Source organism: Chelonoidis abingdonii, chromosome 6, assembly GCF_003597395.2.
Source record: "Chelonoidis abingdonii isolate Lonesome George chromosome 6, CheloAbing_2.0, whole genome shotgun sequence".
Taxonomy (NCBI): Eukaryota; Metazoa; Chordata; order Testudines; family Testudinidae; genus Chelonoidis; species Chelonoidis abingdonii.
In genome coordinates this window covers 79410412-79426641 of record NC_133774.1, presented here as the reverse complement: position 1 = coordinate 79426641, position 16230 = coordinate 79410412, and the positions used below count along the sequence as shown (strand labels likewise).

Here is a 16230-nt window from a genome sequence, read left to right as displayed (position 1 = left end):
CACTGGGACTATCCTGGTGTAAAAAAGGGTGAGTGTAATTTGTAATAAAAAACCAAGCAATATTAGTAAAGTTTTTAATTCTGTTCCAAGATTAGTGTAATTCAGTGTATGACTGTCACCCTTTAGTATTAAATATTAGAGTATGTATATACATTAGTTTAAATAAGCTGAAAACCTTTGTTTCCCTATCTTTTTTTTTTTAAAAGCACAAACTGTAGTGACACTGATTTAAAAAGCTATAACATATGAAATTCAACTAAGCTGGTGACTTTTCCTCTTAGAATTGGCATCACACCACAGAATTTTGTTATGTCAATTTCCTTGACATGACTTGCTTTAATTTCTTCTATCCACACACCACTTCTACCTGGGCAGTAGATGAGGATAAAATATCCCATGGAGAACTCCTTCAATAACTACATTTGGAAAGTCATCTGAAAAACAGAAAAGAAAAACTGCTTTCTTATGTATGTCAATACCATATAAATGCTTTTGTGGAATTTAACAAGGCAAGGACTAGTATAATTTAGGACACTGCATCACTATAGTGTTGATCCCTGTTGGGAATGTACTGTTAGTAATGCTGTTTCAGCACTAAAGCCACTTTAGTATAGCATAGGGCATTGCATAAATGCGCTGCCAGATTTGTAGCTTATTGATTTAAAGGGATGTTCTAATACGTAATGCTGCTACGCTCCAGCTCTTTATCTGAAGCTTTTCTCACAAGGAAGATGGATTACACTTGATGGATTATACTTGAAGGAATTCCAAGATTGCTACTGGGAATACTTTACAGCAGTTTCTCCATTGTGGTTTATAGCAACGTTTAGTCCAAGTGGACTTGAAGATGCCTGTGCCATCATAGAAGCTTCTCAAGAGCAGTGAGATTGTAGACTGGTATTCAACATAAAAGGACAAGTTCCTTAAAAAAAGTCATCCCGTCAAATTTGAAGGGGAACCACCCATACACACACAATATTTTCAGTGCAAATGCAAAGGAAATAGCACCATTTTTTCATGTTAAATTTATCTCAGTAAATAAAATTGAAACAGATTACCTGACGAAAGAAAGTAATAGACCCACACAGAGGCAGGAAGTCTACGTGTTACTAAAAGAAAAATATTCTCCAAATGGACTAACTCCTACCTGTGTAAACTACAGTGACTGTCTTTGACTGACAGTAAGAGTCAGAATTTCTCACTCCATCTTACATTATTGCTTAAAATTGAGTTTCAAACTTGCAGTGCCAATAAACTAAGAGGTGAGTTAAACTCAGAAGATACAGCTGAATAAACATCCACAGATGATTTCTGGTATGATGCTTCACACTTCCAAATTAGGTTTCTCCTTCAGCCATCAGCCTACAGCTATGCATATAGGGTCAATGCAACTCCCATTAAAATCAGTGGAAAGATGATAGTCGACTTTAATGGGAATTGGGTTGTGCCCATTAATAACTTTAGGGCCATCAAATAGATTAGGATTATTTTTGCAAATAATGTATTATAAATCTCTGAGTACCAGCATTGTAAATTACTAATAAATTAATTCGATTGTTAAAGATTTGACCAATAGACTCAAGGATATTTTTAAGTGAATGTATGACTAACTGAGACCTTTTCAATAAGCAGCATAGGGGTGATTTGCCTGATTTCTGATGGTGAATCAAGCATTATTACAAATCACTCATTGACATTTTGAGGCCAATAATGATTCCACAAGTCCTGAAAGCTGTGCACACTCAAATCACTTTTCTAGGCTAATTCCTCAATATTGTTAGTATTAGAATACACATGGTAAACATGATCTAGTGGTTTCACTCTAAAACAAACACTGAAGTTTCAGAAACCTGTTTTTCTGCTAGTTCTATTATATACATGACATACAATACATATGGGGAAATAGTTATTGATTTTATAAAACAATAGCATTTTACAATGTCAGACTCACTTCGAGGCTTTGTTGCATAAAGCATCTACCCTGTCATTTTAACTCTAGTATTTAAACATATTGAAACAGTGCCATAGGTACTTTTGAAAATGTTTGGTTTTAGACATCATTCACCATTACACCAATTTTCCATGAAGATACAGCAAGTTTAGGACTATTATTCAACTTTTACAAAAGGAACTTTAGTAGTTTGGTCCATTAGGGTAGTATTTTAGATTCTGGTCCTTTTAAAAGCCCTTTCAACTACCAAAAAACAAAGGATGCAAACAGTCGCTCTGGGTCAGAGCCCCATACATGCCGGTTCTATGATGAGCTGCATGCAATTCTGGGGGTGGCCCTTACCACTACCCCATCACTGTTCGTGGACACCTGCAAGGGGGGAGTCTCATGCAACAGGAATGAGGAGTTTGAAGATGAGGAGGTTTGAGGATACCACACAGCAGGCAAGCGGAGAATCCCTTCTCCCTGGCAGCCAGGAACTGTTCATTACCCTGAAGCCAATACTCTCCCAAGGCAGGCTCCCGGACCATGAAGCCGGAGAAGGGACCTCTGGTGAGTGTACCTTTGTAAATATAATATAAGATTTAAAACCAAGCGTGTTTAATGATTAATTTACCATGCCAAGCCAGTAGCAAGTAGTCTGGAATCCGTGCAGAACAAAACCTTGCAGTGAGTGGGCCCAGGCTTTGGCTATTTGCCTTTCGCTGAAAGTAAATCATCCCCCCGTTAGCCATGTGGCAGGGGGAGGCCTGTTGATGCTGAGCTGTTCGCGTTTGGCTGACTGGGATTTTCCCCGATACTAACCATGTGGTGGTGGTGGGACTGGGTGAAGCGATCATCCCAGAGAATTGAGTGGTGGGGGTGTTGGATTATGCTGAACATTCACCCTAAAACTGCAGCCCCTCCTTTTAAATGGCCAACCCAACGGGGTTTGCTTGGTATGGGAAAGGAGGGTGCTGCTGTTTGAAACTGTTCCCACATGGTATGACGGTTGAAGAAGTCGAAACCCTTTGCCTTACCATGGCTGCCCGCAAGCCGAATTCTGTTGCCCAGCTGAGCATGTGTGATGCAGGCACACAATCAGCAGGCACTCAATATAAGAGGCAAAATGCGACCTTGTAGCAAAAGCACATGTGCTATGTAATGTGAATTGCTTGATTGAGTGTGAAAGTCTTCCCCTTGTTCTCTAAAATGTCTTTTTAAATACTACTCTCCCTTTTTTTCGTCCCACAGCTGCAAATGTTTCTATGCTTCCCCATCATCTCCGTCCCAGAGGCTAGAACAGATAAGGCAGCGAAAAAAACGCATTCATGACGAGATGTTCTCAGAGCTCATGCAGTCCCCTCCAGCACTGAAAGAGCTCAGCAGAATGCGTGGAGGCAAACAATGGCAGAGTCCAAGAAAGCGTCAAATGAACGCGATGAGAGGAGGGAGGAGCATGCTGAAAGGAGGCATGATGTAATGCTGAGGCTAAAGGGGGAGCAAACTGACATGTTCAGGCGTCTGGTGTAGCTGCAGGAAAGGCAGGAGAAACACAGACCGCTGCTGCAGCCCCTGTATAACCGCCTGCCCTCCTCCCTAAGTTCCATATCTTCCTCACCCAGATGCCCAAGAACGTGGGGGGGAGGCTATGGGCAGCCAGCCACTCCACCCCAGAGGACTGCCCAAGCAACAGAAAGCTGGTTTTGAACTGTAGTGTGGCCTTGTCCTTCCCTCCTCCCCATATCCATCACTCCACCTGGTGCTTCCCTCCTCACCCACCCCTTCCAGGCTGCCTTGCAAGTTTTCCCCCTCTTTGTGTGATGAATTAATAAAGAATGCATGATTTTGAAACAAAAATGACTTTATTGCCTTTGAAAGCGGTGACTGAAGGGGGGAGGTCTGTTGGCTTACAGGGAAATAGAGTCAACCAAGGGGGCGGTTTTTCATCAAAGAGAAACAAAGAGAACTGTCACACCATAGCCTGGCCAGTCATGAAATTGGTTTTCAAAGCTTATCTGAGGCACAGGGCACACAGTTGTGCTTTTCTAATGGCCCTGATGTCTGACTGCGCATAATCAGCCGCCAGGCAATTTGCCTCAACCTCCTACACTGCCATAAACGTCTCTCCCTTACTCTCACAGATATTGTTGAGCACACAGCAAGCAGCAATAACAATGGGAATACTGGTTTTGCTGAGGTCTAACCTAGTCAGTAAACTGCGTCAGCAAGCTTTTAAACGTCCAAATGCACATTCTACCACCATTTTGCACTTGCTCAGCCTATAGCTGAACTGCTCCTTACTACTGTCCAGGGTGCCTGTGTATGGCTTCCTGAGCCATGGCATTAAGGGGTAGGCTGGGTTCCCAAGGATAACTGTATGCATTTCAACATTCCCAACGGTAATTTTCTGGTCTGAGAAGTAAGTTTCTTCCCGCAGCTGTTCAAACAGACCAGAGTTCCTGAAGATGTGAGCGTCATGCCCCTTTCCTGGCCATCCCATGTTGATGTCAGTGAAATGTCCCTTGTGATCCGCCAGTGCTTGCAGCACTATTGAAAAGTACCCCTTGCAGTTTACGTACTGGCTGTCAAGGTGGTCTGGTCCCAAGATAAGGATATGTGTTCTGTCTATTGACCCACCACAGTTAGGGAACCCCATTGCAGCAAAGCCATCCACTATGACCTGCACATTTCCCAGAGTCACTACCCTTGATAGCAGCAGCTCAGTGACTGCGTTGGTGACTTGGATCACAGCAGCTCCCACAGTAGATTTACTCACTCCAAATTGATTCCCTACTGACTGGTAGCTGTCCGGCGTTGCAACCTTGCCGAGGGCTATTGCCACTTGCTTCTCAGCTGTTAGGGCTGCTCTCATCTTGGTATTCTTGTGCTTCAGGACAGGGGAAAGCAAGTCACAAAGTTCCATGAAAGTGCCCTTACGCATGCAAAAATTTCACAGCCACTGGGAATCATCCCAGATCTGCAACACTATGCAGTCCCACCAGTCTGTGCTTGTTTCCTAGGCCCAGAATTGGCGTTCCACGACATGAACCTGCCCCATTACCACCATGATGGGCAAATTGCCAGGGCCTGTGCTTTGAGAGAAGTCTGTGTCTGTGTCCTCATCACTATCCTGAACGCGCAGTCGCTGCCTCCTCGCCTGCTTTTGCAGGTTTCTGCACATACTCCAGAATAATGTGTGAGGCGTATACAATGCTCAGAGCAGCAGCGGTGAGCTGAGTGGGCTCCGTGCATTCCATGGTATGGCGTCTGCAGGAGAGCAAAGTTGCAGCGGAAGAGGTGGAGGATGACCGTTAGCACTGCGCACATTTCCCAAGGAAGAACATACGTACCCAGGAGCCCATGACAAAAAACATGGAGAAATTTGCTATTGAGGCAATAGTAGCAGAGCGGAGTTGCAGCGGAAATGGTGTATGATGATGGTTTGCAGACCTACTGCACTGTCTGCTGCCAGCAGCACCCAGGACACAACAGTGGTGGTGTCAGTGAGCTGAGCTGAGCGGGCTGCATGCTTGCCGTGGTATGGCATCTGCACGAAAAAAAGGCGCAAAACAATTGTCTGCTGTTGCTTTCAAGGAGGGAGGGGAGACCGATGATGTACCCAAAACCACTCACAACAATGTTTTTGCCCCATCGGGCATTGGGAGCTTAACCCAGAATTCCAGTGGGTGACGGAGACTGTGGAAACTGTGGGATAGTGACCTACAGTGCACCGCTCCGTCAGTCAATGTTAGCCATGGTAGTGAGGACGCACTCCGCTGACTTAATGCGCTTAGTGTGGATATACACAATCGACTGTAAAAAATTGATTTCTAAAAATCGACTTCCATAAAATCAACCTAATTTCGTAGTGTAGACATACCCTGCAGCAGTGAGTCTCAGGGTTTTCCCCCCCCCCATGTAGACGTACCTGAGTCCAAATCACTTCTGATTCTGAAAGAGGCTCACTAAGAGTTGTGGTTTATTAAAGGGGAAAAAAGTGAATGCATGTCATTTGAAATGCATTTATGGTGTGGAGAGGGCTGACTCTTGTCAGTGAGAATACTAAGGTTTATAAAAAGCTGTAAATATGAGGGCTATCGCGTTAGATTTCATTACTTTAGAGCCTCCCACCTGCTTAAAGCAGCTATAAGCCCCTTTGGGCAATTCACGGCGTTTACTAATTGTGCCTCTTGGCATGTGTATAAGTGTGATTTTTGAAAAGTCAAAGTACAAGCTGAAACCAAGAAAGCTGAAAGTCATGCTAGTACAGTAGCTTCAAACCTTAATAACTAGTATGTTATCAAAGTTTAAGGCTCTTGAGAGCCTTAATCTTTTTTTTTTTTTTCCAAAACATAAGCAATTCAGTTTTAGGTACCTCCAAAAATAACAACAGGATTTTCCAGGTGGGTTTGGCTAGTTTGCAAAAGTAAATCCCATTTATAGAAAAGACTTTAAAAATTAAGACTAACTAAAATGGAGTCAAATGTTCATGAGTGGTGAGTAAACTGTGAAATTAAGGTTGCCAACTGTCTAATTGCACAAACCCCAAAACCCTTGTCCTGCCCTCCCTGTGGCCCCACCCCTACTCACTGCACCCCCCCGTTCTTCCATTGCTTGCTCCCTCTCACTTGCTTTCACTGGGCTGGGGCAGAGGGTTGGGCTGCGGGCTCTGAGCTGGCTGGGTGGGGCCAAGGAGTTGAGAGTGTGGGAGGAAGCTCCAGGCTAAGCCTTGGGCAGGGATTTGGGGAGCAGGAGGCAGTGGGGGCTCTGGGAGGGAGTTTGGGTGCGGAAGAGGGCTCAGGGCCGGGGTGTGGAGAGTGTGAGGGATGTAGGCTCCAGGTGGCGCTTACCTAGGATGGCTCCCGGAAGCAACCAGCACGTCCAGCTCCTAGGCAGAGGCACGGCCAGGTGGCTCTACCCGTTGCCCCTGTCTGTAGGTACCAACCCCGCAGCTCCCATTGCCTGCAGTTCCTGGCCAAGGGGAGCTGTGGAGTCATCGCTCAGGGTGTGGGGGCAGTGCATGGAGACCCCCTGGCCAACCCTGCACTTAGGAGCAAAACATGCCAGCTGCTGCCAGAAGCCACATGGAGCCAGGGCAGGTAGGGAGGACAGGACAAACCAGGATATAATAATACTGAGCTTGTAATTTCTAAAAGAGGATGGAGATAATCGACTCTTTTCTTGAATAAAAATCATGTTCCACATTATGCTGATTCATAGTATGATGAATCAAAAATTCTTCTGAGAGGTGAACTGGAAGCAGCTAAGGGTTGCTGAATAGTTGGCATAAATAGACTCATAGACTCGTAGGTCAGAAGGGACCAATATGATCATCTAGTCTGACCTCCTGCACAAGGCAGGCCACAAGGCAGGCCACAAATAAAAACTTGTTCCACTGACCTTTTTTTTTGCCTGCTATATGAAAGCCTAAGAACTATGTTTCAAGGTCAAAAAAAGCCTTGGTGAAGCCCTGAAGAGTTCTTTGTTCTGAACGCCATTAACTAACTCTCACACATTAAAACAAGCCATTTCAAAAGAAACCGCCACTTAAAATAGTTAAAAAATTCAATATTAAATTCCCAGTGACTTCAATAAAAAAGCAAGTATAGTCATTCTTAGAGTACAGGTGAGAAGAAAAAACGTAGATGTTAAAGTGTTGGAGAAGCTTTAATAGGAGCCATCAAGCTAAAAGCCTGTGTAATAATTTGAAAATTTAGGGTGTTATCTGTATATTTTAAGACAATTATATGTAATTTCCATTCTTTGTCTCTCAAGATTTTGAATGAAATTTAACAACATTCAGAATTAAAAGAAAAAAAAATAATTGCAAGTTGCTTATCCAGTTATCTAGAATGACTTTTAAACAAATCTTTGAGGAAATGAAGCGCAACAAAATGAGGATCTGATTACTTTACTTTCTAGACTTCTTACTTGGTCCCAAAGTCAAAATCAGGTAATCTTCTATATTAGTATGTGGATCAGATGGAAATAGTGCAGTATAGTTTGGAAGCATTGGATTTTTATCAATAAATGTTGGTAAGCACTGATTTCACTGTACACACAGAGAAACCAATGGAAAACATTTCCAGATAATATCTGAAACTGAGAGGCAAAGTAAGAGAAGTGCTACTTGAGAACTTATTAGACTTTGATTCAAGGATATTTATTTTGTATATTTTGACATGTGATGTTGACAATTTTTGTTTTAACCGTCATAAAGTTGTAAGTTTTTGCATCTCACTGTCTAATATCATTAAATATTGTTTGACTCCAGCCAAATTTCCCACAATTGGTGGAAATGTAAATAGAGAAAAATCTAAAAAAACCAAAAAAAAGCCCCAAACCCTTAAAATTAACATCGATACCTGTTGAAATTATCAAAAAATAAAAATCGAATTCTGCAAAGCCTAATTATAGTTTGTGAACCGAAACACTGTTGACTGTTGGTTTAGCCTTTCTGTTCCTCCAGAATAAAACGAAGGCAGAATTAGTTTTTAGTGTCTGCAAAATTTTCCGGTTTTGGGGTGGAATCTTGGATCTATTAAATTCAATGGCAAAACTTTCATTGACTTCAGTGGGCGGCAGGATTTCACCCTTGAAATTTATTGGTATACTATACTTGCTATGTACTTTATCAGGTAAACTCAAAGAATGAAAGCTTCAGTAATTGCACTATGTTCTGGAGGAATCCAGGCCTGAAATTGGAGGTGTATTATGAGATAGAAATCAGGAACTAGAATGCTATGTACATATGATTTTATCATGAGTGTCACAATATTTGATGTTTAAAGTCCCAGCTCCTGGATTCATGTGGCTTCTTGAGAATCTCAGGTTTTTTTTAAAAAGTTTTTAGCTCTCATGGTTTTGGAAAAAAGCTTGAAAATATGAAGAAAGTGCACTCCAGAGGCTGAGAAACCAAAGGCAAACACAAAGAATCCAACCTTTATTATTATTATTATTTTAAATTTCCTGATTTAAGACAATCTTACGATTTCTTGATGCATGTTTTGAACACTTGGGGGATTTGCAGAGCCATGTGCGGAAACCTCCACAGTGTCAGCTTATTTCCAAAGCTATCTGCTTCATTTTTGTTGCAGCCTACATTCAGGAAAACAGAGCTTAATATATAAGAAAGAGCAATTTGTTAATTTTTTTTTTCCTCATTGGAAAATCCTAATTTACAGTTTAAGTGGAAAATTCTCATGCTGAAATTTACATATATACAAAGGTGTGGAAAAGGCAACAGTTCTATCAATTCAAATGAACAATGTAGCAACACTATGCAATATGTGCCAACAACATAATCTCTGGAAGAAAACACAGAGAAAAAGTCCTTGAATTATTCCAAATGTTCTTTTGAAATACAAATTAAAAGATCAAAGATAATGTAAATATCCTCTGAACACATCTATTACATGCAAAACATACAATCTTTAAAAAAAATCCTACAGTTTAGAAATGATAAGAAATGACAATAATCCAAGTGGAAATACAAACATGCTCACAGCAACTCAACTGGTGTTTAGGGAAAAAGCACATAAAAAAGGACTGCATCTTTAGATCAAACCCTGCAGGCAAAAGAACCTACACAGTCAACAAAAAAAGAGAAGTAGTATTTTACATCTTTTTATGATTTGAATCCACAGTAGATTTGGTTAGGAGAATAACAGAGAAAAAATATGTCTGCATATAAATCATCTGCCCCAATTAGGCTTTTAAAGAGCTGTATATAAGAACTACTGGTTTATTGGCAGACTATTAGAATTTGGACCAGTATCACTCGGCAAGGCCTGTATTAATAATAATGTGGTTTATGTGGTCTAGGATCAGATCAGTAAAGAGCTGTTAACAGATGACAAGTTTGATTACCGTTGGCTGCAGGCAAGACATATGGATCCCTTAGGAACAGCAGCACAGGCTGGTGGGACAGTTTGCTGGAAAGGTCAAGAACAGGAATGTCAGCATCAAGGGACGGTAAACAGGATATACTACAAACTACCTTTGATAAAGTGAGGTGACCCAAGCTGCTCAGGAATAACATCAGTATGTTTATATGCACAAACTCTGTGGAAAGGAGAAAATTTTCTGGGAGCAAATCTCCCTATTGCTTGGTGACACTTAAAGTGACAGCATCAGCTTGAAATCTGAGGTGAAGGGGTCACACTCCACTGTCGTGGTGGCAGCGGTGATCATGGCTTTAAGCCACCATTGAGCCCTCCTGATTCAGGGCTGTTCTGTGGTCCGTAAGAATATTTAGACCATTAGCTTAGCCTCCTGGGCTGCCCAATGGGCCACAGAATGACTCGGAATCTGTGCAATATTCCTGCCACAGATACTACCCCAGCACACCTCATATGCCAAGGCTTGTGAGAGTGTAATTGGGAGGCAGCCTTATAGCTGCTGTTCACAATAGCTATGCCAAGGGAACCCTCTCCGACGAGTAGCAAGGCTGCTAAGGCCCCTTCACACTGCTCTAAGTCTTTTATGTAGAGTAAAGGGGCCAGAGCAGAAGTAGTTTTTTTCCTTTTTAAATGAAAAGTAATTTTAGGTGCTATATCCAAATGCCCTTACCAAGCTTTCAGATTTTACAATCCCATTTTCCTGGTTTTAGTTTTTATTAAATATTCATCTCTTCCCATGTGAAAGATCCATGCAAACAACAGGAGCAACTAACTGACTGACTGTATACAGTGAAACCCAATGTATGCAAAGTTCTGTCAAAAGCATGGAAAAAATCTTTTTTTTTTTTTTTTTTCCAGTTATAGCCCTGTTACAAACAACACCCAGCATGGAGTGAAAATGTTCACAGAGAGAGTTAAGCTGAAGGTGTCCCTTTAAGTTTCTGTAAGAAATTCCAGAATATAAATTGCAATTCATACTACAAACAGATCTGGTCCAGCTTATGAAACCAGATGCAGTTTTAATAAATTCACCCAAAATTTAATGCCAAGATATTGCTATTTTGTCAATTGCTGGAACAAATGTAGGATGCCCTTTATGTGTGTATATCTATCTATATCTATCTATATATAGATATATATCTATTTACGTCAGTGTCTTTGTTTTATATATTAGTAGAATGTTAAACCAATTTCCTTAGGAAAATTAGCAAAGTAAGCATGGCTTTTATTTACTTACACCACATTTCATTGTCTAGAAATGCTAGCAGTAATTATGAATTGCTCACCTTGATTCTTCAGATTCTGTTTCATCAAAAGAACTAAAACAAAAATGCAGACAAATTAGATTATGCTTGCTTATAACAACATTAACATACAACTCCATATACAGAGAAAGCTGTTAATAACAGCTACGAAAGGAATATGGGAGTACTCTCATGATTTTATTGTGATCACAGCTTCTAAGTGACAACATGTATTTCACTGGAATAGATTCACATGCATAAATATATAAAAGTGATGGGGTACAATTCCACTGAGAGATTCTGGTTGACATCATTAACTACAAGAGAAGAGTGTCAAGCAGCTTGTCCCTAAATCACCAAAGCTGGCATATTTACGTTTTGGGGGGGATAATAAAGTTAGCACATTTATGTTTCATATTATTATTGACAGCAGCATAACATTACACTAGCTATAAGTGAAGTATGTTTGCTGTTATATGAGCATTTTCAAACCAATATCAAGTGTATGATAAGCAAAGTAAACCCTACATGTCTTAAAGAGATTCTGTATGTACTGAATGTGGACAATGATTTCCCAAGCTCAGTTTGGAACTACAATTACAAGGTTTTATGAAAAATCATGACCCAGATCGAAGTCTTTTTGGAAATACCCATGTAAGGGAGTACAAAAGGCTATGAGGCTACCTTGAGAGTTTCCTTTGCATTCTTATGCTGGGGTAGTGGCAGGGTTTACTACAGTGTGGAAGAAAGCAAAGACCTGACTCACATACTCTGTCCAAGATCCCTTGCCTTCATAATAGTTCTGGTATGCTGTGGCTTAGCCCCACTGACTGAAAGCACAGCTCTATTGGCAACTTCCTTGACCACAGTTAGGCTTTGGGAGTGAGATCCTTATGCTCACTCCAGCCACTTTACACCAGGTAAAAGGGCTGTAGCAGAATAAAGGGGTTCCAAAACCCCCAGATCTGGTTGAGGAAGGGTTCCCTGGTGCAGGAACTGTGGAAGACAGTTATAAGGCCACTTTCCTAGGACCATCTCACAAGCCCTGGCATGCTAGGGAAAGGGTCGTGCATGGCCGCAGCACACAATACTGTGGGAATTCCAGGCAGTGATGCAACCTGTAGGGGAGCCAAAAAAGGGCTGTCTAAATTACTTTGGGGTCTGCTCTGCCTGCGGGTAGGCTCAGGATAGGGATGGCACAAACATGGCTTTAAACCTCTTTACCCACCCTCCTTCCCCAAGGCTGTGAGTTCTGTGTTGCACCTCTTAGAGGCACAGCAGAGAATTACACCCTAAGACTAAATTTGACTATATTATTCTGGGAATCTCTGATATACTGAAGGGAGGATAACGTGCATCTTTGTACCCCCTTCATCCAAACCAACCCTGAACCCTTTCCTGGAAGGGAACTGTGGACACTGGTATAGTCTATGCCACCATGGAGATAGGGGAAGCCAGGCACTGAGGGTCACCAGTTACAATTTGCACCCATATAAGTAAAAGCAGATTCCAAACCCTGCCCCACCCCTCCCAGACTGGAAATCTTGTGAATTTCTTTAAAAAAAAAATTGGTAGGTATTTCAAAGATCTGTTAGACAATCCCATTTTTTTTACCTTCTCACATCTAAGCCTGTTTCTGCTTTGCTTTCAATGGATATACAATAAATGCCGCCCTTCTGTCTTTGTACAGGATATATTTTATTTTACCATCTTTTATAGCTACGCAAATATACCCACAATGAAACTAATGCTCCTTTTAGTTATAGTGGTGTAAGTTAACAGCAAGTCCATTTTAAATCAATGGTGTTAAATCGTAAGAGAACTAATACAGCGCAAGAGGAGAATCAGTCTGTCTTGTTTTTCTGTACATTTGGAGTTGTTTTACTTAATGTGTTCTTACCCATAACTTTCTGCCTTTGGCAGAGAAGGGACATGCCGAACATTCAGAAAGTCTAGAAATATTTTGGGGAGATCTTCATTTTCTAAAATGATGTTCTGTAATACAGAAAATACACAATATCATTCAGTTCTTTTCTTATTCTTTTTATTTATCCTCTAACAATAACTTTTAATAAGCAAACCACAATTACTCCAATTCTCTTCTAGTCACACAAGTTTACTAAAGTAAACAACTTCCAATACATGTTACTAAATTCTGAGATTATGTCAGATTATGGTGATGCAACAGTGCCCGTACCCATGCCAGTATCAGTGACAAACATTTACCCAAGAAAAGGTTTACTATAAGTTTAAATCTTAAATTTGATTTTTGGTACACTCATTTCAGAATAAAATTTTGATTTTGTTGTCCCCTTTTAAAATCAAAATCAACAGCAGCACATGGTTATTGACCTCAGCTATTTCATTTCCAGCGCTTGAAAGTATCCCATCCATCATGGCAGTAGGAAAAAGGAACTCTCCTGTATGTTCATGGGCTTACTCAGTGTTATTAATGCAAGATTTAGGGAATGTTAACAAGGTGAGTTGTTTGTTTGGCTTGACAGATCGGCTTACAATGCACTGGTCACATCTATAGTGTGGTCACCAATGACAAAGGCCTGGTGAAAGAGCTACTATCTAGACCTGCCATACTATTCCATATTAATAATGTATGGCCTGGAATCCATTTCCCTTCCCAAATATTTTTCACCAAACAGATGATTTGTAGTTTTATGAGTAAATTAGTAAATTAATTAGAAATAGGTTTAATAGAAAAGGACACAACAGGTAAATGACAAGCTGATTTTTTAAGAACACGATAGACTTCTACAGTTTTATAGTAACTAGTAGGAGGTAGTTAGTAGCAGGTCTCCACTCCTCACATAAGACAAATAAAATAGTTCACAAATACATGTCATGGTTTCTCTGGAGGATTAAGGCTCTATCCACTTGTCACTCATACTGCTGAACATCTCCACTTGTTACTACAAAAGCCATATGGATGTATGGTACTTAACAGATAAAAGGCACAGTCACTCTGCTGAGGGGTTTTCCATCTCAGAGGCCTAATCCAGCAAACAATGCCTATGAGTAACTTTACTCACATGAGTAAAGTTTGATCAAAGGAAACTACTCACACAAGTAAAGCTGCATACTATGCTCGCAGGACTGGGCCCTTGGTTAGAACAGAACCATTGTGACAGGGTGAGAAAACAAGAGGCAAGTGTTGGTAACGGGAGGGAGCATTGCACTATCCAAGCTCATGAGACAACATTCCTATTGTATGTAATCTAACCTTATATAATACAAAAGCTTATTTCTTCAATTTGGTTAATGTGGTGCAGTAGTATACTTGGAGCAAGAACAATTCAACTATTTGTGTAACAAAAAACCTAGTTCAGATTTACAAACATTACTATAAAATATGGGTAGACAAAAATAGAAATACATTTTAAAATAAGATAGCTGCACATTAGTTCTTTTTTAACTCTTCTTTCGGGACCTGAGTTCGGGATTCTGTATTTCTCTAGCAAGATCTGATGTCATAATAACATGTTTACTAAAAACAACCCTCGATCAGAGACTGCAGCTCCCAAACTGTTTTACCCTGACATCACTTCTTACAAGAGAAACAAAGTTCTCAAGTCTTGGCTGATACAAAGCCTTTCAGTTCACCTTTAAATGAGGATGCAACATTAAATGCTTCATTTATATTCTGTGAAATCAGCACTATGGTGCTGCAAAATTCATCTTGCTCTGCATTCAAGTTATGCATGGGAGGAGGGGTGGCGGGGGATGCATATTCAAAGGACATGTGAATTGCATAACAATGTGCACTATTTGCTCAAACAAAAACAATTTACTAATATTAATCAATCTTGCATCAAATATCGTGTGTGCAAGAGCTGCTTCAGGGCATCTGTAATTTATGCACAATCCCTTAGTTTCACTTCTTGAGTTTTCCATACACCATGTTAGAGCAATTTGAGTGACTTGGTGAGGTTGGCTGCTGGTAAATTTAGAAGAAAGAAGAGATGGTTGCGGGAGAGGAAGGACATGTCACTGAACAAGAGAAGTTGTTCTGATGATGCTAACATGTTATTGAAGCAAACTTATTTGTTTTTGCTGCTGCTCACTCAGTTATTCCAAGTCAAATCAACCCAAGCCTGGACAACTAGTTATACAGCACCCCTGATTCAATTACATTTGTTTAACTGCAAGGTCTCCGATGGACATTATTTCCTTAGACATTTCAGGATCTTACTCCCATTAGTTTAGCACCTGTTCAAGCCCTTTATTTTGGCAACCAGCAAACCTGAAACTGCAGAACTGCAAGCCAGACAGACATAACCCACCTTGATTTGATGTGGCATTTTGTCAGACTGTCATAAAGCAATGAAATACAAATATTTTGATACGGTTTCACTGAACTACAGTACATTTTCCAGATAATGCATGCCAAAAAGTCATAGCTATATTTTAAAGACACCTCTACGTGAATTCAGCTGTAATGAGGTAAAGCAGTGCTCCGGAGGGGCGGGGCTGCGGACTCTGGTGGATCAAAGCAAGTTCGATACAACATTGTTTCATCTCTAACACGGTAAGATTTTTTTGGCTCCCGAGGACAGCGTTATATCGAGGTGGAGGTGTACTTCCAGAAACATTAAGGAATAAATCATGACACTCTGGAATAATCCTAATTTGGGATCAAATTCTCTGCTGGCCCAACTCCATTGACTTCAGTGGAACTGGGCTAGTAGAGAATTTGGCCCTTTGATTTGTTTGCCATATAATGGAAGAGCTGCAAGAGAAACTGAAAACAGGGAAAGACAGCAAGGATGACAACTAACCAACATACATAACAATTTAATCTTTGCTGTATTTCTTTTAGACTTGCAATTAAAAAATATAATCAAATAAGTAGGGGCTACAATCATAACTAGTTCCATTTACCTGAACAACCAATGCAATCAGAAAATTTTGACTCTCTCATTTAGAAAGTTATTTAAAGAATGCTTATATTATAAACCATATTCTCTTTAATCTTTAGACAACAGATAAGCAGAAGAAGTGCTTCTTCTTGACTACGTGATAAAATTAGTGATAAAACACATACAAAATAAACCCATTTTTCAGTCCAGTATGAAATTATACATTTTAGATAGGAGCACAGGAAAAGATCACAGTAAATTATATAAGTTATAAATTAATG

General features: G+C 40.5%; 1 protein-coding gene across 2 annotated transcripts in view; it reads right to left on the bottom strand.

Annotated features, from left to right (window-relative positions):
* The window catches only part of SNX24 (sorting nexin 24), a 135933-nt gene continuing 119703 nt past the window's right edge, over nt 1-16230 (bottom strand). For both annotated transcript variants that reach the window (XM_032790771.2, XM_075067173.1), the window contains exons 4-7: nt 12979-13073; nt 11121-11153; nt 9803-9867; nt 1-434 (exon numbers count right to left, since the gene is read on the bottom strand). In XM_032790771.2, coding sequence (XP_032646662.1) covers nt 364-434; nt 9803-9867; nt 11121-11153; nt 12979-13073 — 264 coding nt within the window. In that variant the 3' untranslated portion in view covers nt 1-363. The remainder of the gene's footprint in view (nt 435-9802; nt 9868-11120; nt 11154-12978; nt 13074-16230) is intronic.